Raw genomic sequence first — 23,955 nt, 5'->3', positions numbered from 1 at the left:
GGGGCCAGGAGGAGGGAGGGATGAGTTAGAAAGGGGGGATGGTATCAGGTGAGAGACAAAATGTGGATGAATGGGGGATGGTTGGAACTTGGAACATGACTGGGAGATTGTTTGAGGGGGGGAGGAGATCATTATTCCCCAATAGCAAGGCTAGTCATGGTGCCAGATAATTCCAGGTGTTATCATATGTGATCACACTGATGATCCCAAATTATATAAACATGTAACATGTTCCCAGGGCCGATTCTATCTTTTTGGGGGCCCTAAGCAAAATGTTGTTTGGGGGCCCCTATTTTGTGAAACTATGGTGGGGGGATTCCAAACCCTCTACGGTGGGCAGAATTTAACATTTAAATGCATCAATCTGGTGCACTTTAAGAGGAAAAGAGGCTAGATCTGTGAAAAACTCTTATCTTTTAACTTTTATTTTATTTTGATGATTTGTTACAGTATACAGGATACAGTATATGATTTTTTTTTATCTTGAGCATATAGGTGCTTTCACTCAATGGACTAGAGTGCTTGGCTACCAAGAAAGACTGATCATTTTAATTTAAAACAATTTAAAATGAATGTTCCTTGTTGAAGGGAGTTCACTTTGCGTTCCGGGTTTGGCAGTGAACTCGTCATTTACTGCGGAAATGATTAAAGATGCTTGTATTCAATAAAGCTTGGACGATCCTTTCTCTGTGCAAATATTGAAGCACAGTTAGCTTCTCTTCCCTATTTTTAGCATGCAGCAACATTTAGATTTGAAATTAGCAGTGATGGGCAGTAGCTAGCTACAAGTGGCGACGCTACATAGCTTAACTACATTTCTCAGTAGCGTGATGGTAGCGTCGCTACTTTTGAACCAAGTAGCGTTCTCTGTAGTGCAGCTATTTTTAGAATCAAGTAGTGACGTAGCGTGAGTAAAACGCTACACGCTACTATCCGGAGAAACAGACTAAAAAAAAAAAAAACTCCCCATAGAAAACCCACTATGATTGGTTGGTTGGTTTAGATATGAGTATGACGACTCACGATTGGGTAAGGTTAGGCCAAAACATTACGGGTAGGCCAATCAGAGGCAAGATAGGGCGGGACATGCCACTCCAGCTCCGCAAATCAGGAAGTAAAAAAATCTAAACACAACAGAAAATGAACAATATTATGGGGGTGGAGAAAAGAAAAAACAAACTAACATAAATAATACATACACTAAGAGGGAAAATATCACAGAGCATGGAATGTTTTGTGAGTTACATATTTAAATACATTTGGTTATTTAGCTGACGCTTTCATTCAAAGCAACATACAAATTGTGTACAACAAGTCAGCAGGAGTGGTACATATCTAGCAGCCAAGGATAAGTAGTATTGTTTGTCTAGCAGTGTCAAGCTTGAGTGTTATACTCTGAGTACATACTGTAGTAGTATAGACATATTAGCATAGTTGGTGGTAGTATAGACATGGTAGCATAATAGTCAAATGCAGTAAGACAGTTATTATTAGTTAAAATTTTGATATTGAAGAAGTGTGTTTTTGGTTGATAAAGTGGGCAGTTTATCCTGTGCTGAAAAGTCTCCATTCCAATAGAGAGAGTATATATTTTGGTGTTTATTTGATTGGCCTTTTATTTATTACGTTTCCACAGTTCTTTCCTCATACTTTATTAACATTTTGTACATAATACAAGTTCATGTTAAAATGATGACACAAAAAGCCAGACCGAGGGCTTGTTTCAGTTTTCTAATAAACAATCAAACTGAACCTTTTTTTTGCCTGCCTATTTGTTTGGTGCATGGAAACTCATAAAGAAAAAAAAAAAAAAAAGTAGTAGTGCCGATGTAGTTAGCTATTTTTGCCATGTTCTTGTAGTGTAGCTTGCTACATTTATCTGGGGATAGCTAACATTGTAGTTGAGCTATATTTAATCGAGAGTAACTTGTAGTGTAGCTTACTACATTTTCCAAGTAGCTTTCCCATCACTGGAAATTAGTTTCAAAATGGTTGCACCCTGATCAAAATAGAAAATTACAGTAGATTACAGTAAATTTCATTATCTGTTCTTATGCACGCCTGGTGATACTAAATCCAAATTGAACTCGGCCATTTGAAAGATAATATATATAAATGTGTGAATTGGCTATAATAAGGTAATTTATAAGCCTGCTATTCTATATTCTATAATAATATTTCAAATTGCATTGGTCCAGATGGAAGAATTCAGTACTGTATCTACAGAACCTTCTGTTTAATCATCTTCCCTTTATTAATTTCCTTAGATTTTTTTGTACACAAAAAAGGTAAGAAGGTACTGAACGAGATCAGTGGCAGTTCTTCATGTCTGGTCATTATTAGCATGGTGTTATTCACTGTCAAAGATGCAAAGAAAAATCATAATTCATATTCTCCTTTGTTTCATCACAATTTAAGGAAGCCTAGTAATAGACACAATATTTCTGACACTGGGAATACATTCACTGAGGTCCATAGATGTCCATAGATACCAATAATCTGCAAATGGACCTTGTAGAAGTGGAGCAATATTCCATTTACTTAGGTATGTATTTTAGGCGGATTTTCAGAAAATAGGCTCCGGGCTTAACACATCCAGTGCCATTCACCAGAGGTCGCTGTGGGCCATGTGTGCCAGCGCTTTAATGAATGGGGATACATGCCAGTGTTTGCAGTGCTAAAACTAGATTAAATATTATAGCTATGGATCTAATAATATAGTCGATTGTAATTGAGTTTCTTCCGGTCAAGATGCAAAAAACTGATAATTATTTCATCAATACATTCCTGTTTTATACCATGGTGAATATGAGTATAGTTTTAGAGTAATTTTGTGTAATCCCAGGAAACGCCGGTAAGCAGCGTTTACTGCATTTCACTATAAATCGTGGCATTCCTCGCTTGGATCAACAATCAATCTGAATCAATGCTATATTATCGGTCTTATGTTTCATCATGCATGCATGAAAGGGTGGGGGGTGTTATGCTTTGATCGTCACCAACAGCATACGCTGTGGAGTAACGTTACAGGACACACACGGATCAAAATGAAGGCATGCTCGGATCAACGCAAGATTGATAGCATATAGCCCTTACCTTGACTAGGAGGTACTGCAAAAAGAATATTCCAATTATCTGATCGCCATTCCAAGTATTGATCTTGATCGTGTTGCCAAGATAATCCACGGAAGTACATGAATCCACGGTGCTTGGTTCTCCCCAGTCCATGTGCTATAAAGGTTACTACTGCCCGGGTAGGAAAACCCGGACCGGATTTGTTAGATCAATGTACAGGCTGAACCAAAGAGAATCCAAAGACGTGCAATAGCGACCGCAATGCGTTAGGCGGCGGTATTGTACGTTTGCGATCTCAGACCCATTCAGGACAGCCTGCACAAGGTGCCTCGATGGATTATGAATGGCAATAGCGAATAAAAGAAATAACGACCCAGAAACGAGAATCTTCATTTTTTGGCACTGAACCGTTGGGCCACAGAAACAAGAATTCTCGTGAACGGCAACCAATGTGTTAAAGGGGCTATGCGTTATAAATGTCATTTTTCAGTCTCTAGCATTGTATTATAGTAATAGGAGTTCGTATCAATGTGTTTTTGGGCCTAAATACTATATTGACGAATTCCTCAGCTACAGCCCATCCCCTGTTTGCCTCTAGTAAATCAGGTCATGTTGATTTGACGACCTGGTGCACGTCACAGGGCGCTGTTTATAGCGCACGGTGATGTGATTGGCTCTGTGGTTTTAGTAATGCCCGCCTCCATTCTTCGACAGACAGACCGGCGTTAGCTCTCGGGACTCGGGAGCGATCGCTAGCTAGTTAGCACCAGCCGGGGCCGGCGTTAGCAACCGGGGGCGTCGCGGAGCATTCAGCCTGCTGGCTACCTAGATCCACTTCAACCAGCGTCGCGGAGCATTCAGCCTGCTGGCTACACAGCTTGTCGGTGTGCTAATAGCCTCTGCAAGCTAACGGTAGCTGGCTCCAGGCTATTAGCACATCGACAAGCTGCTGGAGCTCCCGACGCTCGGCTGGTTGAAGTGGATCTAGGAATGCTCCGCGACGCTCCCGGTTGCTATCATGTGCAGGTCCTCTTCTCAGACCTGTGTACTGCACACGCATCATGCAAGCTACACATCGCTGCATGTTGATCAATGGTGGCCCACTCGGTGCATCACAGTGGGCTACTATTGTGCTAACAACAACCGCGGTGTCCGGCTTGTCGGCCGGCATGAGTGCTCGATTTAAAATGGTTCTCTCCTCTTTGTATACCTTTGTCCTCACAAGTATTCTGCCAGGGAACTTATGGATACGACAATAGTAGTAGTTATAAGGTGTTTGATCATTGTGTCGTTGTACATATTGTGTATACACCGTTAGAAGCTAACGTAGCTTAGCTTGGTAGCTATTGTGCTAACAACATACCCCGACGTCTAGCTTGTTAGCCGGCATGAATGCCCGATTTAAAATGGTTCTCTCCTCTTCGTATACCTTTTTCCTCACAATTATTCTGCCAGGGAACTTATGGACACGACAATAGTAGTAGTTATAAGGTGTTTGAGCTTGTAACGTTAGTTAGCTCATAGCTATCGTTTGAGCTTGTAACGTTAGTTAGCTCATAGCTCTCGTGTACCACGATAGCTATGAGCTAACTAACGTTACAAGCTCAAACACCTTATAACTACTACTATTGTCGTGTCCATAAGTTCCCTGGCAGAATACTTGTGAGGACAAAGGTATACAAAGAGGAGAGAACCATTTTAAATCGGGTATTCATGCCGGCTAACAAGCTAGACGTCGCAGCATGTTGTTAGCACAATAGTAGCCCACTGTGATGCACCGAGTGGGCTACTATTGATCAACATGCAGCGACATGTAGCTTGCATGGTGCAGTGCTTTGCCCCACAGGTCTGAGAAGAGGACCTGTGGTACCCTTGACTGAGATTTCATAATCAAAACTGTTAGATCAACCCTGAAAACTGAAAATATCTGTGGTAATAGTTCATAACATGGACTCTCAGAGTGATGGAACCTATGTTAGCTTCTAACGATGTATACACAATATGTACAACGACACAATGATTTACATTATTACAAATATGGTAACGTGGTTGTGGCTTTTACAAATAGTGGTAACATATATATATATAGATAGACAGTACTGCTACATCTCTATATTTATGACATACCATATTTGTATGTAACCTGAAACCTAAGGGGGGACCCTGATGTAAACAAGACGAAAGTCTTTCTCTGGTCTGCATCCCCTTAACAATTGTGTGTATTGAGCTGTACTGTATTGTACCCATTCTACAATCTGTTAATAAAGTTTTCAATCAATCAATCAATAAGACCTCCACCTGGATGGAATGACGGGGAGATGGGCGGAGCTATTTGGTGGGTGGCTGTCACTCAAAGTGTGGGTGGAGCCAAGCCAATAATAGCCTGCTTTCATGAGGCTGAAAAATGCTGGTTTTGAGTACAAGATTAGAAATATAAAACAATGATTATTTTTGGAATAAAAATTACACATGTGTTACATAGACTCACAGGAAGTGTGTAAAGTTGCCCAAATAGTGCTAGGAATAGCACTGCATGACACCTTTAAGAGGTTAACGTTACTGTGTGTTGTAGCTATGTTAATAAATTCTGAATGGCATTAACGTTAGTTGGCCGGGTATGTTAGCTAGTATGATAGTCCAGACAAACAAAGCTATTTAGTTAGCTTGCTATCTATCGTTGGTAATCAAAAGTTGTCTGTATTTAACGCTACCTCAGGATACCACTGTCATTGAATTTAGTTGGTTAGCTATTTAGCTAATGTTGATAGCATTGAATATCATCAACGCTAGCTGGCTGGCTACAACAAATTCTCACAAGCTGGCACCGTAAAATCTCAACACCAGCCATGGGAATACTATTTACTAAATTATGGAGGCTTTTTAATCGTCAAGGTAAGAGAGGCTTTGTCATGATCAACTGAAGGTGTATGTATGCTATGGAACAGTCTATGTGCTTGGCTACTTAACTAGCTTATTTGGGTTTTCAGAAAAAGGCCCGCTATGTGACGCTAATCTCTAGCTAGTATCGTATCGTGTATTTCATCACAGTAGCCTCCCGGTGTTTAATAAACAATTCTAGCCAGGACATATCTGGACATATAAGACATATATGTATCATGTTTATTTTTTGTTGGCTGGGTTTGCGCATGCGGATTAAGGGAGAGGTGGGCTATCGCGTCATCGGTTCAGGAAAGATGCTATAGGCTTGTAAAGACGGGAACGCAAGGGTGGTGTTGATTGATTGATTTATTGCGTCTTCAGATTTGTCCGTTCTGGGACCCATTCTCAGAAAATAGCGTATTCAGGCTCCCAGAACGGTTCCGTGTGGACGAAAGGTGCATACGATAAAATACTTTGACGGATACAACCAAAATCATCTTCGTCTGGACATGGCCTTAATTTCCTGCATTCTGATGTAGGCTACTATTATCAGAGGCATGTCTCCACCCCCCCTCCTCTCCTCCTCTCTCTCTGCAATATTCTATGAGAAGAAAGTGGAGAACATCCGCAGCTGCTTCTCCCAACCCCCACCCATTCCAAATGCTGAATTGAGAACCTCATCCTTTACTCTGTCATCTTTCTCTCCCATTACAGACACACAGAGGCCTTGACACTGGTAATGTCAAACCGTCCCACTACATGCCAGCTGGACCCGATACCCTCCCCACTCCTCCAGACCATAGCACCAGACATCCTCCCATTCCTAACGGCAACCATCAACTCCTCCCACCTCCCTAAAACAAGCCAGAGTCACACCGCTGCTAAAGAAAACAACCATGAACCCCACCGTCATAGACTATAACTATCGTCCTGTCTCTCTTCTCTCCTTCCTCTCTAAATCACTTGAATGTGCCGTATCCAACCAACTTACCGATTATCTCTTACAGAATGACCTCCTAGACCCAGTTCAGTCAGGCTTCAGGACTGGTCACTCCACAGAGATGGCCCTCATAGCAGTCACAGAGGCTCTTCCTGATTCTCCTGGACCTGTCGTCAGATCCTACTCGCATCCCTCACAGGAATGGGAGTGGTTGGCTCTGCGCTGGTATGGCTGACATACCTCGACGACCACTCCTACCAAGGGCTCGGACCCCTCCTCTTCATGTCTCGCCTTGACTACTGCAATGCACTGCTTGCTGGTCTACCGACCACCGCCACCAAGCCTCTTCAACTCATTCAGAACGCAGCGGCCCACCTGATCTCCAACCTACCAAAGTCAGCCCATGTTACCCCACTTCTTAGGGACCTGCACTGGCTCCCCATCGCCGCATGAATCCGCTTCAAGTTCCTTGACCTGGCATATTGTGCCAGACCGCCTACCTCCGGTCAATGGTCTTTAACTACACTTCAAGACCCCTCCGCTCTACATCCTCTGGCCACCTCAGAACCACTCCTATCCGAGCTCCGGGAGGGTCATCAAAGAGGAGCCACCTATTCTCGGTCCTTGCTCCACAATGGTAGAACAAACTTCCAACCACAGTTAGGACAGCTGAAACCCGTCCAATCTTTCGCCGTCGACTAAGGACACACTTCTTCAATCAATATCTGAATTGAAAAAAAATTCACTCAACACTCAAGTTTCAACACTTTGATGAACATTGTTACTCAGCCAAAAGAGGTGTAGAATTGTAACCTTCCTGCTGACTTCAACTTGTTACAGAACTTGTAAGTCGCTTTGGATAAAAGCGTCAGCTAAATGACTAAATGTAAATGTAAGGTTGAGATGGTACAGTCCGGAAGGGGTGTCTGAAATTGTTGGTTATTATATAGTTACAGGTAAGAAGGATATATAAATGTTTTGACCCCCTTGTTTTTTGCCTCAAGTGCTTTCATTGAGGTTACAGAATCTGACCCCCAAACCATAACTTTAAGCCTGACATGTTTTTAGGAAGAACGTAGTCAAGTAGGCTATATTAATGGATCTCAGGATCTTCAGGACAGAGTCCCTAGAGACTTTATAAAAACACAGAATCCTCCAAATACCGGGTTTCATTTATATTTTGGTCCCAAAATTACTTCATATTCTAATTGATTAGCCTGCTATGAATCTTTGAAATGGTGGAACAGGCTTTTAATAATAAATATGAGCCGTGGGGACGAGAATGTATGCAGCTCAGAAGAAGCTGGTGATCTTTACCACAATGCTGTGTTTCAGTCAGTCAGTCAGTCAGTCAGTCAGTCAGTCAGTCAGTCAGTCAGTCAGTCAGTCAGTCAGTCAGTCAGTCAGTCAGTCAGTCAGTCAGTCAGTCAGTCAGTCAGTCAGTCACTCACTCACCCAGTCACTCACCCAGTCACTCACTCAGTCACTCACTCGGTCAGTCACCAGTGTTGGGCAGTAATGCGTTACCTAGCAACGCGTTACTCTCATTGTATTACTTTCCCAGTAACGAGTAAAGTAAGGCATTACAATTTCCAAAATAGTCATTATATTACAGTTACTAATCCAAGTTACGTAATGCTGTGTTACTCATGCCAGTTAGGGTAGGCCTATCTTGTGTATACTGCAGCTTGTGTTTACTGTTTACTTTTACTCTTACTCATATTATATATTTAAATTCTAAATTGTTATTGCCTAAATCTATTATCACATATAATATAACCGATAGGGCATACAGACCCTCATCTGCACCTTTATTTTTCTCATATTTTTATATTCAGAGTTACCAGAGGTACCTCCGCCTCTCCCCTCCCTCATGCTGCTATGACCCCAAATTTCCCCAAGGGGATCAATAAATAAATATCTTATTATCTTATCTTATCTTATGCACTAGCTGACTTTCTCGGCAGAAAATACCTTTTCGCCGCTCTTCCGACTGGATTACTTTTGTTTTACGCTGATTGGCTGAAGGAGTTTGTCTGTCAAGCCAAGTGCTACCGCCCACTGAAATGAGTCTAGGCCGCTAGAAGCCCAGGCTCACTTTGTGGCAGCAGATGAGCCCGGCTTCCAGGCTTAGTGGCCCATGGTATTGGAACCGCCACAATCTGCCAGCGCTTTTTGCCTATCTGTGCTGTTATTTCCTGCCTCAGCGCTTTGCGCTCTCATCCATGTGTGTGTGTGTGTGTGTGTGTGTGTGTGTGTGTGTGTGTGTGTGTGTGTGTGTGTGTGTGTGTGTGTGTGTGTGTGTGTGTGCGTGCGTGCGCTATGGCGTAGTTTTCGCGCGTGTGTGAGCCTCCATATGTCCCTCTGATAGACTATTACATTTGCATTTAGTCATTCAGCTGAAGCGACTTACAAATTGTGAAGTACTTTTTTGCAATAATAATGCAGGACCTGCTCAGAGGTCTTTAATTGGTATGCAATTATCCTCAACACACACACACACAGGCACGTGCACACATAGAGCCCAAGGGGTCTGTAGGGTAAGCACTTATTCCCTCCCCCCTGAACATTTACGGAGATGTATGGGCCTTATAAGTCAGTGATAAAAGTGTCTTTCAAGGATAAGTGAGCTCCTGCACTGATTATTATAGTTCAATATTCAATATTTGATCACCAAAACCCCCAAAAATAATAAAAAGCCCCCCCCCCCCCCCCCCCCCCCCCCCGCCCGAAAAGGGCCCTTAAAAATCGGGCTCGCGCGATTTGCGTGCTCGGTTAAAAAACACTTTATATATATATAGTGCCCTTTTCAGCCTTTGAGCACCTGCCCCTCTAAAGTCCTGTGCACGTCCCTGCTCACACACACCTGCACACACACGCATGCATTGTCTCTGTAGGATCGCCGATGCGATTCGTCTCTGCGATTAACCCATCCCATCGCCCTTCCCCCCCCAAGGGCAGCCGGGAGCAGACAGGCGTCAACGTGAGCCGCGCCAGGGGACCAATCCAAGTGGTCCTGCCCGTCTTCGTCTCCACACAGAAAAGCCTGGTGGTGAGATACCCCACCTGGGTACCTGGCATCATGGAAACCTGGTCCCCAAGCGGGAATCGAATCCTGGACCTTCTTGCTGTGAGGCGAGAGTGTTAACCACTACACCACCATGCCGCTGAAGTCAGCAGGAAGGGTACAACTCAGCTAAGAGTAAATGGTATTGTTCGTCAAATAGTGTCAAACTTGAGTGCTACACTCTGACATATTAGCATGATAGGTAGGTAGTAGTATAAGACTTATATAGTAGTATAAGGACGTACAGTAGGTAGCAATAAGGGCCTTACAAATGAACAACTACCAGTGTTTGTTGCACCTCTCCATTAGAAAGGACCAACCAACCTTCTCATAAAGGACACAGTGATGAGTGTCATAGCTATCATTAGTGATGAATCTGAGGGCAGAGTGATATACAGAGTATAGGGCCCTCATTTATCAACAATTCTTAGAAAGTGTTCTATTTTCGTTCTTAAGCACAGAATTTAGAATGTGTGTACGTACAGAAAAATCGGGATTTAACACACGTGCGTACTCGGGTCGTACGCACACTCCGTGTTGATAAATACCATTTGTTCTTACCGTCAATGCTCATGCATGATTATCCATATATGGTAATGAAACACCCCCATGGGATGTGAAATAATGGACTAACCTGAGCGAACTCTGAGAAACTTCACTGAGAGCGAGATTGATCACGGAGGTCTAAGCAACTAATTCAACGTGCTGTCGAACCAAGAAGACACAACGCGTGTTATGAGATAAATACGCGACAGGCTGGCGGACTTGTACACGGTGATGTCAGATATCAACGACTCCCTAAGACCATTGCTGCAATTCTGCCTGGACAGCTCAAAATACTAATAAAGACCATTGACCACTGTTTGGAGTTGGTGTGTCATTATAACTATGCTTGAATATGAATGCCTTTATTCGTTTCGTTCGATTGGCTACCGGGTATAATATGATTTGTAGAGGCATACAATCTATTTTGTTGTCGGTACTAGGTAGCCTATATAAATGAGATATAATAGCAGCCATAGCCTACATTATGCAACAGTAACTTGCGCATATATAATAACACAGCCCTGCGAAGCCTGCATACAGTAAACTAACTTGATCGTTAATCTAGCTGTTGTACCTTTACGCTTATGAAAACATTAAATAATATGTATATAGGCTATAGGCCGTCATTTAGCCTTAATAGCCTATATATTCTCAAATGGCATTTAATGGCTATCCGCTGTGGGCTATCTCCTCGCTGACGGACCAGTATACCTTTATATCATATCATATTCCTATATGTCTCCAAGGAATCGTGGGGCTCTGGGGAATAAAGGTTGGGAACCCCTGCTATAGCCCATATGATCCTTTATAATTGTATAGGCTATTTTATTTACAGTTTACTCTATCAGCCTACCCAGCATGTAATACGTTCTTTGTTAGAACTCAACTCGTTATTATTTTGGGCAGATTGCAGAAATACGGGAACGTTTTGATTATATTTAAAAGGCTTTGACATTGTAAAACGAAATAAGTGGAATTTCAAGTTGTAAGCAGAATACAAGTCATATCACACACACAATATATGCTACCTGTATCATGTATGCTTTTCATCCATTTAAGACACATTTATTGCAAGGGTTTTGTAATACACATAAACTCAACAAATAACCTCCGTTCTCGTTGCAATGCGTTTTTAATTCTTTCTTATACAGTAGGAAGGGGGAAGAACACTATATCGTGGGTGTTCATATATTTCTGCTTACAGCTTCGAAATTCCACTTATTTCGTTTAACAATGGCAAAGCCTTTTAAATATAATCAAAACGTTCCCGTATTTCTGCAATCTATGCGCAAAATAATAACGAGTTGAGTTACGGGGAGCGCAGTCAGTACACCCCGTAGTATTCAGATAACACTATATATAAACCATGCTGCATTCATTCGGAAAGAAAGACCTATTCCAAATGCTATTTATAGGGTTTTGACAATAATTACACTACTGTCGCTATTTTACAATTAACTATAATGAATTACGGGGGGTCATACCGTACACGTCAGTCAAACTAATGTACGAAAGCTTATTTCCGCGTCTGCAGTCTCTATATTCTACCGCTGGGCGCCAGGTACGCATGGTCCGAGCTGTGCGTATATATACGCACAAAGTCAAGCACACGTTCAAATTGATAAATCCCACACTTTGCTTAGAAATTATCATACGCACGGGTTACGCACATATCTGTGTGTACGCACCATTGATAAATGAGGGCCCAGGGATTTAAGGGTTGATGCTGTATAACCCCACATTGTTCCGTGTATAACCCCACATCGTTCCCTGTATAACCCCACATTGTTCCCTGTATAACCCCACATCGTTCCCTGTATAACCCCACATTGTTCCCTGTATAACCCCACATCGTTCCCTGTATAACCCCACATCGTTCCCTGTATAACCCCACATCGTTCCCTGTATAACCTCACATCGTTCCCTGTATAACCCCACATTGTTCCCTGTATAACCTCACATTGTTCCCTGTATAACCCCACATTGTTCCCTGTATAACCCCACATTGTTCCCTGTATAATCCCACATTGTTCCATGTATAACCCCACATCACTCCCTGTATAACCCCACATTGTTCCCTGTATAACCCCACATTGTTCCCTGTATAACCCCACATTGTTCCCTGTATAACCCCACATTGTTCCCTGTATAACCCCACATTGTTCCCTGTATAACCCCACATCGTTCCCAGTATAACCCCACATTGTTCCCTGTATAACCCCACATCACTCCCTGTATAACCCCACATTGTTCCCTGTATAACCCCACATCGTTCCCTGTATAACCCCACATTGTTCCCTGTATAACCCCACATCGCTCCCTGTATAACCCCACATAACTCCCTGTATAACCCCACATCGTTCCCAACCCTGTATATCCCCACATTGTTCCCTGTATAACCCTACATAGTTCCCAATGCTGTATAACCCCACATCGTTCCCTGTATAACCCCACATCGTTCCCTGTATAACCCCACATAGTTCCCTGTATAACTCCACATCGTCCCCTGTATAACCCTACATCTTTCCCTGTATAACCTCACATCGTTCCCTGTATAACTCCACATTGTTCCCTGTATAACCCCACATCGTTCCCTGTATAACCTCACATCGTTCCCTGTATAACCCCACATTGTTCCCTGTATAACCTCACATTGTTCCCTGTATAACCCCACATTGTTCCCTGTATAACCCCACATTGTTCCCTGTATAACCCCACATTGTTCCATGTATAACCCCACATCACTCCCTGTATAACCCCACATTGTTCCCTGTATAACCCCACATTGTTCCCTGTATAACCCCACATTGTTCCCTGTATAACCCCACATTGTTCCCTGTATAACCCCACATTGTTCCATGTATAACCCCACATCACTCCCTGTATAACCCCACATTGTTCCCTGTATAACCTCACATTGTTCCCTGTATAACCCCACATTGTTCCCTGTATAAGCCCACATCGTTCCCTGTATAACCTCACATCGTTCCCTGTATAACTCCACATTGTTCCCTGTATAACCCCACATCGTTCCCTGTATAACCTCACATCGTTCCCTGTATAACCCCACATTGTTCCCTGTATAACCTCACATTGTTCCCTGTATAACCCCACATTGTTCCATGTATAACCCCACATCACTCCCTGTATAACCCCACATTGTTCCCTGTATAACCCCACATTGTTCCCTGTATAACCCCACATTGTTCCCTGTATAACCCCACATCGTTCCCTGTATAACCCCACATTGTTCCCTGTATAACCCCACATCGCTCCCTGTATAACCCCACATAACTCCCTGTATAACCCCACATCGTTCCCAACCCTGTATATCCCCACATTGTTCCCTGTATAACCCTACATAGTTCCCAATGCTGTATAACCCCACATCGTTCCCTGTATAACCCCACATCGTTCCCTGTATAACTCAACATCGTCCCCTGTATAACCCTACATCTTTCCCTGTATAACCTCACATCGTTCCCTGTATAACTCCACATCATTCCCTGTATAACCCCACATTGCTCCCTGTATAACCCCACATCGTTCCCTGTATAACCCCACATCACTCCCTGTATAACTCCACATCGTTCCCAATGCTGTATAATGCCACATCGTTCCCAATGGTGTATAACCCCACATCGTTCCCAATGCTGTATAACCCCACATCGTTCCCATATTCATATTGATGGGATTCAGTTAAATGTGAACCATTCCCTCACACGGGCTGAGGTGGGAACCGACCTTGGTTGCTGGAGAAATGCTGGAAGACATCGGAGCAGGAAACATTGACCACCTGACCGCCTTCTGCCCGCGGCCAACACAGCACCTCGTCCCACTCTGTCCTACAGCCTGGAAGACATGGCAGGGAGTATCAATCAACCAGTCAATCAATCAACCAATCAATTAATCAATCAATTAACAAATCAACCAGTCAACCAATCAATCAACCAACCAATCAATCAACCAACCAGTCAACCATCAATCAATCAACCAATCAATAAATCAATCAACCAGTCAATCAATAAATCAATACATTTATTATTTATTCTAACTTTTAACGTTTTCAGAAAACATTCATCATCATAGTATTGCTGATACGGGCTAGATCCACAAAGAATGGATTGCACGGTGCTAATTGTTTAATATCTGTAATACTGGGAAACCAGAGTGTTATGGTTTGTAACCGACCCCAATCGCACAACACAAGACAGGTATGATGGTTTGCCAAGAAACAGATATTTATTGAACAACAGGGAAATACAGGGAAAAGGGCACTGTCCCTTTAAGGGAGAATCACAAGTACAGGAATATAATATGAGGGGAAGGAAAGGTGCCTTTAAGAGGCGGGCAGGAAAAGGGAACACTAAGGGAAAGTAAGGGAACGCCTAAGGGAAGGTTAAGGGAACGCCTTGGGACAGAGGAACTAGAGACTAGGTAAACCAGGGACAAGGAGAACTAGGGAGAGAGGACTAGGGACTAGGAGAGCTAGGGAACAGGAGAAACGGGGACTAGGGGAACTAGGGACAAGGAACTAGGTGGAACTAGAAGGGGAGAACTTGGGACCAGGAACTAGGTGGAACTAGAAAGGGGAGAACTAGGGAACAGGAACTAGGTGGAACTAGAAGGGGAGAACTTGGGACCAGGAACTAGGTGGAACTAGAAGGGGAGAACTAGGGAACAGGAACTAGGTGGAACTAGAAAAGGGGAGAACTAGGGAACAGAGGGGACTGAGGCCCGCGGAGGCGGGCTGGGAAACAGGGAGGAACTGGGAGGACTGGTGGAAATCATCTGGGCCGCTCTGCAGGCGTATGCGTAAAGGTACAGGAACAGCAGCGGGAACGGGGGCAAGGGCACTACGCTGAGTGAGTGACATCACAATCAAAACTCACCCAGCGTATGCGTCAAGGTACAGGGGCAGCAGCGGGAACGGGGGCAAGGGCACTACGCTGGGTGAGTGACATCACAATCAAAACTCACCCAGGCGTATGCGTAAAGGTACAGGGACAGCAACGGCGGGGTGCCGGCTGTCCGAGCCGAGGACAGAGTGGTGCAGGAACAGGCAGCGGGGCGAGAGCGTCGCCACCGGGGCGCCGGCTGTCCGAGCCGAGGACAGAGTGGTGCTGGAACAGGCGGTGGTGGCGAAGGTGTCGTCACCGGGTAGCCGACTGTCGGAGCCGAGGAACAGAGTGCGCGCCACACCTTGGTGTGCGCGTCGGAACAGGGAGCTGGAACAGTGGCGGTGGCGAGGATGTCGTCCACCGGGTAGCCACTGTCGGAGCCGAGGAACAGAGTGCGCGCCACACCTTGGTGTGCGCGTCGGAACAGAGAGACGCCTCGGGGTGCGTCTGCGAGGAGGAGTGTGCCAAGCACGAAGGTCTGGAAGATGCGCGTCAGTGCGCTGGTACGGAGGAGCGTGCCAAGCTCGAAGGTCTGGAAGATGCGCGTTGCGCGCTGGTCTGGAGAGCGTGCCAAGCTCGAGCGTCCTTGGAAGATGCGCGTTGCGCGCTGAGGACTGGAGAGCGTGCCAAGCTCGAGCGTCCTTGGAAGATGCGCGTTGCGCGCTGGTCTGGAGAGCGTGCCAAGCTCGAGCGTCCTTGGAAGATGCGCGTTGCGCGCTGGTCTGGAGAGCGTGCCAAGCTCGAGGGTTCTTGGAAGATGCGCGTTGCGCGCTGGTCTGGAGAGCGTGCCAAGCTCGAGCGTCCTTGGAAGATGCGCGTTGCGCGCTGATCTGGAGAGCGTGCCAAGCTCGAGGGTTCTTGGAAGATGCGCGTTGCGCGCTGGTCTGGAGAGCGTGCCAAGCTCGAGCGTCCTTGGAAGATGCGCGTTGCGCGCTGGTCTGGAGAGCGTGCCAAGCTCGAGGGTTCTTGGAAGATGCGCGTTGCGCGCTGGTCTGGAGAGCGTGCCAAGCTCGAGCGTCCTTGGAAGATGCGCGTTGCGCGCTGAGGACTGGAGAGCGTCCAAGCTCGAGCGTCCTTGGAAGATGCGCGTTGCGCGCTGAGGACTGGAGAGCGTCTGCGCTGGTCTGGATGTGCGTCAGGACGAACAGCTGCGCGGGGGTCTGCAGTGGAACGCTGGGGTGCCTCCCGTGGAAGTACAGGGAGCGCAGACCAGTCTCCCCCACAGGCAACGGCGACAGCTGGCGAAGGCTGGAGCAAACATCTCGACGCCGGAGAATGGAACAGCCTAGGCAGACAGAGGATCTCCCGAAAGAGTCTAGATGTTTAGAGAATATGACTCGGCAAGTATACAACACGACCCCACGCCAAAACGAGGGGAAGCGCCCTGGTATTTAAAGCCCACAGGGGGACTAATTAGCCTGCCACCACAGGTGCGAGAGATAATAGAATATCGAACAGGTGTGGCCACTAAGGGTAAGGAACGAGAGGGTGGGGGCTAGAGAGAGTGAGTGAGAAGGGAAAATAAACAGTATAGAAGGGAAATAAACAGTATAGGCTTAAAGAAACAGAGAAAAGGTAGTGAGCAGCGGGCAAAACCTCACAGTATCCCCCCCTCCAACGGGAGCCACCCGGCGACCCAAAACAAATACAGACAGAGTGGCAGGGGGCAAAACAAGAGGTACTGGCCAAGCCAGCAGGGGAAGCCACCACAAGAGTGGGGCTAGCAAAAGAAACAGGGTCGCCGAGGGGTAACTGGGGGAACTGGTCTAGAGGAACTGGTCTAGAGGAACTGGGTCTAGAGAACAAGTCTAGAGGAACTGGTCTAGAGAACTGGTCTAGAGAACTGGTCTAGAGAACTGGGCTAGAGAACTGGTCTAGAGAACTGGTTTAGAGAACTGGTCTAGAGAACTGGTCTAGAGGAACTGGTCTAGAGGAACTGGGTCTAGAGAACTGGTCTAGAGCAACTGGTCTAGAGGAACTGAGGGGCAAGCAGGGTAGCAAAGGGGTAACCATGGTAGCACCGGGAAAGGGCTAGCAGAGGGAAGGTTGCTGCCAGGGCACTGATAGCTACAGGGCCTATGCTAGCTGTACTGCTACATCAACATAGAGGCTGCGCAAGCTGCCGGAGCCAGGCTAGCAGAGGGAAAGGGTAGCTGCCAGGGCACTGATAGCTACAGGGCCTATGCTAGCTGTACTGCTACATCAACATAGAGGCTGCGCTAGCTGCCGAGCTAGGCTAGCAGAGGGAAAGGGTAGCTGCCAAGGCACTGATAGCTACAGGGCCTATGCTAGCTGTACTGCTACATCTACATAGAGGCTGCGCTAGCTGCCGGAGCTAGGCTGGCAGACAGGGCTGGACCAGCATGAGAGAACAAGCTAGCTGGAAGGACAGTCCTAGCTGTGGGAATACTGACCTTGCTAGCTGAAGGGCAGTCCTAGCAGTGGGAGAAACTACACAAAAAAGTGGAGGCCATGCAGAGGGACCGGGTTAGCTGCTTGGGCCTGGCTAGCTACAGGGCCTATGCCAGCTGCAAGGCTGCATTAACATAGAGGCTGTGCTAACAGCCGGGGCCAAGCTAGCAGACCGGGGCCATGCAGAGGGAAACTGGGTTAGCTGCCAGGGCATGGCTAGCTACAGGGCGGTCAAACAGGGCAAAACGGGAAGCAAACAGGGGAGCTAACCGGGGAGACTAACAAGCTAAACAGGGAAGCTAAACTGGGCTAAACAGGGGAGTAACAGGCTAACAAGGGAGCTAAACAGGACTAACAAGGAAGCTAAACTGGGCTAACAGGGAAGCTAACAGGGGAGCTAGAGGGGAACAAGAGGGAACAAGAAAAAAAAAAGGCAAACTCAACATACACCGTCTGTGCTGGCTGGGGTCGTCGATTTGGTGGGGTCGTACTGTTATGGTTTGTAACCGACCCCAATCGCACAACACAAGACAGGTATGATGGTTTGCCAAGAAACAGATATTTATTGAACAACAGGGAAATACAGGGAAAAGGGCACTGTCCCTTTAAGGGAGAATCACAAGTACAGGAATATAATATGAGGGGAAGGAAAGGTGCCTTTAAGAGGCGGGCAGGAAAAGGGAACACTAAGGGAAAGTAAGAAAACGCCTAAGGGAAGGTTAAGGGAACGCCTTGGGACAGAGGAACTAGAGACTAGGTAAACCAGGGACAAGGAGAACTAGGGAGAGAGGACTAGGGACTAGGAGAGCTAGGGAACAGGAGAAACGGGGACTAGGGGAACTAGGGACAAGGAACTAGGTGGAACTAGAAGGGGAGAACTTGGGACCAGGAACTAGGTGGAACTAGAAAGGGGAGAACTAGGGAACAGGAACTAGGTGGAACTAGAAGGGGAGAACTTGGGACCAGGAACTAGGTGGAACTAGAAGGGGAGAACTAGGGAACAGGAACTAGGTGGAACTAGAAAAGGGGAGAACTAGGGAACAGAGGGGACTGAGGCCCGCGGAGGCGGGCTGGGAAACAGGGAGGAACTGGGAGGACTGGTGGAAATCATCTGGGCCGCTCTGCAGGCGTATGCGTAAAGGTACAGGAACAGCAGCGGGAACGGGGGCAAGGGCACTACGCTGAGTGAGTGACATCACAATCAAAACTCACCCAGCGTATGCGTCAAGGTACAGGGGCAGCAGCGGGAACGGGGGCAAGGGCACTACGCTGGGTGAGTGACATCACAATCAAAACTCACCCAGGCGTATGCGTAAAGGTACAGGGACAGCAACGGCGGGGTGCCGGCTGTCCGAGCCGAGGACAGAGTGGTGCAGGAACAGGCAGCGGGGCGAGAGCGTCGCCACCGGGGCGCCGGCTGTCCGAACCGAGGACAGAGTGGTGCTGGAACAGGCGGCGGTGGCGAAGGTGTCGTCACCGGGTAGCCGACTGTCGGAGCCGAGGAACAGAGTGCGCGCCACACCTTGGTGTGCGCGTCGGAACAGGGAGCTGGAACAGTGGCGGTGGCGAGGATGTCGTCCACCGGGTAGCCACTGTCGGAGCCGAGGAACAGAGTGCGCGCCACACCTTGGTGTGCGCGTCGGAACAGAGAGACGCCTCGGGGTGCGTCTGCGAGGAGGAGTGTGCCAAGCACGAAGGTCTGGAAGATGCGCGTCAGTGCGCTGGTACGGAGGAGCGTGCCAAGCTCGAAGGTCTGGAAGATGCGCGTTGCGCGCTGGTCTGGAGAGCGTGCCAAGCTCGAGCGTCCTTGGAAGATGCGCGTTGCGCGCTGAGGACTGGAGAGCGTGCCAAGCTCGAGCGTCCTTGGAAGATGCGCGTTGCGCGCTGGTCTGGAGAGCGTGCCAAGCTCGAGCGTCCTTGGAAGATGCGCGTTGCGCGCTGGTCTGGAGAGCGTGCCAAGCTCGAGGGTTCTTGGAAGATGCGCGTTGCGCGCTGGTCTGGAGAGCGTGCCAAGCTCGAGCGTCCTTGGAAGATGCGCGTTGCGCGCTGATCTGGAGAGCGTGCCAAGCTCGAGGGTTCTTGGAAGATGCGCGTTGCGCGCTGGTCTGGAGAGCGTGCCAAGCTCGAGCGTCCTTGGAAGATGCGCGTTGCGCGCTGGTCTGGAGAGCGTGCCAAGCTCGAGGGTTCTTGGAAGATGCGCGTTGCGCGCTGGTCTGGAGAGCGTGCCAAGCTCGAGCGTCCTTGGAAGATGCGCGTTGCGCGCTGAGGACTGGAGAGCGTCCAAGCTCGAGCGTCCTTGGAAGATGCGCGTTGCGCGCTGAGGACTGGAGAGCGTCTGCGCTGGTCTGGATGTGCGTCAGGACGAACAGCTGCGCGGGGGTCTGCAGTGGAACGCTGGGGTGCCTCCCGTGGAAGTACAGGGAGCGCAGACCAGTCTCCCCCACAGGCAACGGCGACAGCTGGCGAAGGCTGGAGCAAACATCTCGACGCCGGAGAATGGAACAGCCTAGGCAGACAGAGGATCTCCCGAAAGAGTCTAGATGTTTAGAGAATATGACTCGGCAAGTATACAACACGACCCCACGCCAAAACGAGGGGAAGCGCCCTGGTATTTAAAGCCCACAGGGGGACTAATTAGCCTGCCACCACAGGTGCGAGAGATAATAGAATATCGAACAGGTGTGGCCACTAAGGGTAAGGAACGAGAGGGTGGGGGCTAGAGAGAGTGAGTGAGAAGGGAAAATAAACAGTATAGAAGGGAAATAAACAGTATAGGCTTAAAGAAACAGAGAAAAGGTAGTGAGCAGCGGGCAAAACCTCACACAGAGGGTTTGCACTCACAACTGTACCCAACTAATATGAATAGAATAGAATAGAAATACTTTTATTATCCCGTGGGAAATTTGACACTGCAAATCGCTCAACATTTAAACATTTAGACAGAACAGGTCACGAATTAGAATAATAAAACAATCATGAGACATGGATATAACGGCGGCTATGGCTCAGGGGTACAGCGGGGCGTCCAATGATCGAAGGGTTGGTGGTGCGAATCCCGCTCAAGCCCATGTCCATCCCATTGCCGTTGTGTCCTTGGGCAAGACACTTAACCTACTTGCCTCGTATGAATGTGTATGCATGTGAATGAATGTTGGTGGTGATCGGAGGGGCCGTAGGCGATGATTATTCGCCACGCTTCCGTGAGTCTGCCTCAGGGCAGCTCTGGCTCCAATTGTAGCTTACCACCACCGGTATCACTGTGTATGAACGAATAATGGACTCTGTGAAGCGCTCTGAGTCAGAGAAGAGCGCTATATAAATCCAATCTATTATTATTATTATTATTATTATTATTATTATTATTATTATTATTATTATTATTATTATTATTATTATTATTATTATTATTATTATTATTATTATTATTATTATTATTATTATTATTATTATTATTATTATTATTATTATTATTATTATTATTATTATTATTATTATTATTATTATTATTATTATTATTATTATTATTATTATTATTATTATTATTATAACACAAGGCAAGCATTAGATTCATGCTTTACTTTACCTCTACCAAAAACAAATGCTCTGAAAAAGACGGTAATGTATAGAGCAGTTGCTTATTGGAATAATATACAGAGAAATATAACTATGGTAAGGAACAAATGTATGTTTTAAAAAAAGTTTAAGATTGCGCTCATGAATAATGAGTTACATTTTGGTCATCTGTTTTGTTCTTATGGACTGACTATGTAATTTGTATTTTATGGTTGGAGAATTGTGATATCTGACTTATGAATATTGAGTGAGCTTTGATTTACTGTTTTGTTTGTTGTGATGTTTTCTTGTGAGTACTAATGTTTGTGGTTTTATATATATTTTTTTGCTTTATTTTTGTGTGTGTTTGTATTTTTAATGTTTGGACCCCAGGAAGAGTATAGTCTCACTTTGGTGTAGACCAGGGGTCAGCAACCTTTTTGACATGGAGTGCCTGTTTGAAATATAGTTGTAACTAGTGTGCCTCAACAATATTCCATGCATCGTAATTTTTTTTTCTCATCAGGTCTTTTTAATGATAATCTTTACATTATTACATCATTATTGTTATTGTTATTATTAACAATATTATTATGATGGTTGTATCAACCCTAAATCTGAGTTGGGGGGGGGGGGGGATGCAATGCAGACAAACAGCTGCATACAGTGCGACCATTTCACTCACATTTGCCCATTCATTTTTGGACACATCACACACCATCGTGTGTACTGTACGTGTGCTGTCATAGCTCCACCTACAGGCCTAATGGAGAACACCAGGAGAACACCAGGGTGTGAATGGAGGGTGAATGTGAGGTATATCGTGTAAATAAGTTTTGATTGATCGCAAGACTACACTGTACATTTTTTTATAATAATAAGTGACCAGAACTTACAAATAATGAGTTCAGTTACTGTGCATTAAGGTTTTCAGTTTTCAATCCATAATAAGTTAACAGAAAAATAAGTACACAACCACATTATTTCAACCTAATAAAACTATGTTTATTGTCATTGTTTTAAGAACACAAGTTGACTTGGTAGTACTCACATTTTGAGTAAAAAAATTGCTTTTAACATGTGCAATGTTCAATTAAATAGAAAAATTAATAATACAATTTGTTGATTAATCCCACTGGTCACAATGGTGACCGTAATAATGTTTTTGTTATAAGGCTCTGCAAATGTTACTGAATGATGTAGCAATGTATTTCCAGCTCAATTGAAATAATAAACAAATATAGGGTCTCAATTAAATATGTGGTAGTAAAAGAACCTGTGGGAGGATTTCAACAAGATAAATGCGACAACAGTGCAAAATATTTCACTATAATATTAAAAAAAATATATATATATAATTTTTTATTTTTAATTTTTTTTGCTGCCCCCTGTGCCTATGAAAATGCCCCCGCGTGCCTATGCAGGCACGCGTGCCTAGGGTTGCCTACCCCTGGTGTAGACTAATGGGGATCCACAATAAAAACAACAGCAAAAAAAATATTATGATTGAAAATGGGGGACCCTGATGTAAACGGAGGTGATTGATTGAATGAAAATGTTATACACAATTTGCAGAATGGGCAATCCATCTACCGTGCAATCCATTCTTTGTGGATCTAGCCCATAGTGTTTGTATCAGGGTGGGTGGGTGTCTTAGTCTAGTGATAAGAGCTGTGTTTGTATCAGGATGGGGGTTCCCAAAGTCGGGGGGTCGCCAGATGATAATAATAAAAAAACAACAAAATGTAAAAAAAAATTTAATAAAAAAATTATGCAGTCAGGCCACTAAACTTAGAAGCAGGCCAGGCCGAGTGAACACTTAAGGTAACCTACTTGCGTTCAGCGTTTCTCTGATTGGCCACGACGCCCACGTGACCGCACGCTAGCCCGCCCCCTTATCGCCGCCTGCCGCTCCTGTGTGTTGCAGCGCGGCACGAGCGGCAGAGGTCCCTCGCGGAAATGTAATGTTATGGCTCTCCTTCGCGAATACGCCCGTTCAGAATGCAAGCCGCCATCTTTAATGTGTCACATACTGTAGGTCGCATAGGTAACATTAATAGGTTGCCGCGGCATTATGCATATAATAAGTAGGCAATTGGCACAAGTGTAAATTATACATTCGTCACTCAGTTTTAATATCGACGGATAGCGCAACTCGTTCGTCAGCTTTCTGTGGAGCCTATGGTGCGTCGGTGACAAGTTCAAATCACTTCAATTTTTTTTTTTTTTTTTTTACGTTTAATTAATTTATCATCTCTCTATATAAACGTAACTATTCATATCAATCGAAATAACGTTCATCTCCGATATTTAAACATGGTCCCCAAAAGGAATGGAAGCGAATGAGGAGCCTGACACCTGGGAGGAATGGGGGTGTTGCAGCGTTGGGGATGTTTAAAAAATATAATTTAATATATAATATAATATAATAATTTGTGCTTCACCTAAAAATTTGGTCAGCAGCCTCCACTGATGTACAGTGTTGTCACGCGAAATAACGTTATGAATAAAAACGCGAAATAACATTATATAACGTTGCATTACAATGTACAGTTTCTAGTTAATCAGTAAGTGTAACTGAG

At 45.5% G+C, this 23,955-nt stretch overlaps 1 protein-coding gene across 1 annotated transcript in view; it reads right to left on the bottom strand.

The window, feature by feature from the left end:
* ghrhra (growth hormone releasing hormone receptor a) overlaps positions 1–23,955 on the bottom strand; it is a gene marked incomplete at both ends in the record, with an annotated part of 149,402 nt that overhangs the window by 62,555 nt on the left and 62,892 nt on the right. The window contains one exon of the mRNA XM_084327580.1: positions 14,253–14,360. Within this exon, the coding sequence (XP_084183706.1) occupies positions 14,253–14,360 (108 nt within the window). The remainder of the gene's footprint in view (positions 1–14,252; positions 14,361–23,955) is intronic.

This window comes from Notolepis coatsorum (genome assembly GCF_963971535.1).
Source record: "Notolepis coatsorum genome assembly, chromosome: 13".
In the NCBI taxonomy this organism is placed as follows: Eukaryota; Metazoa; Chordata; class Actinopteri; order Aulopiformes; family Paralepididae; genus Notolepis; species Notolepis coatsorum.
Note: the sequence above shows the minus strand (reverse complement) of the source record. Positions and strands in the feature narration are given on the sequence as shown.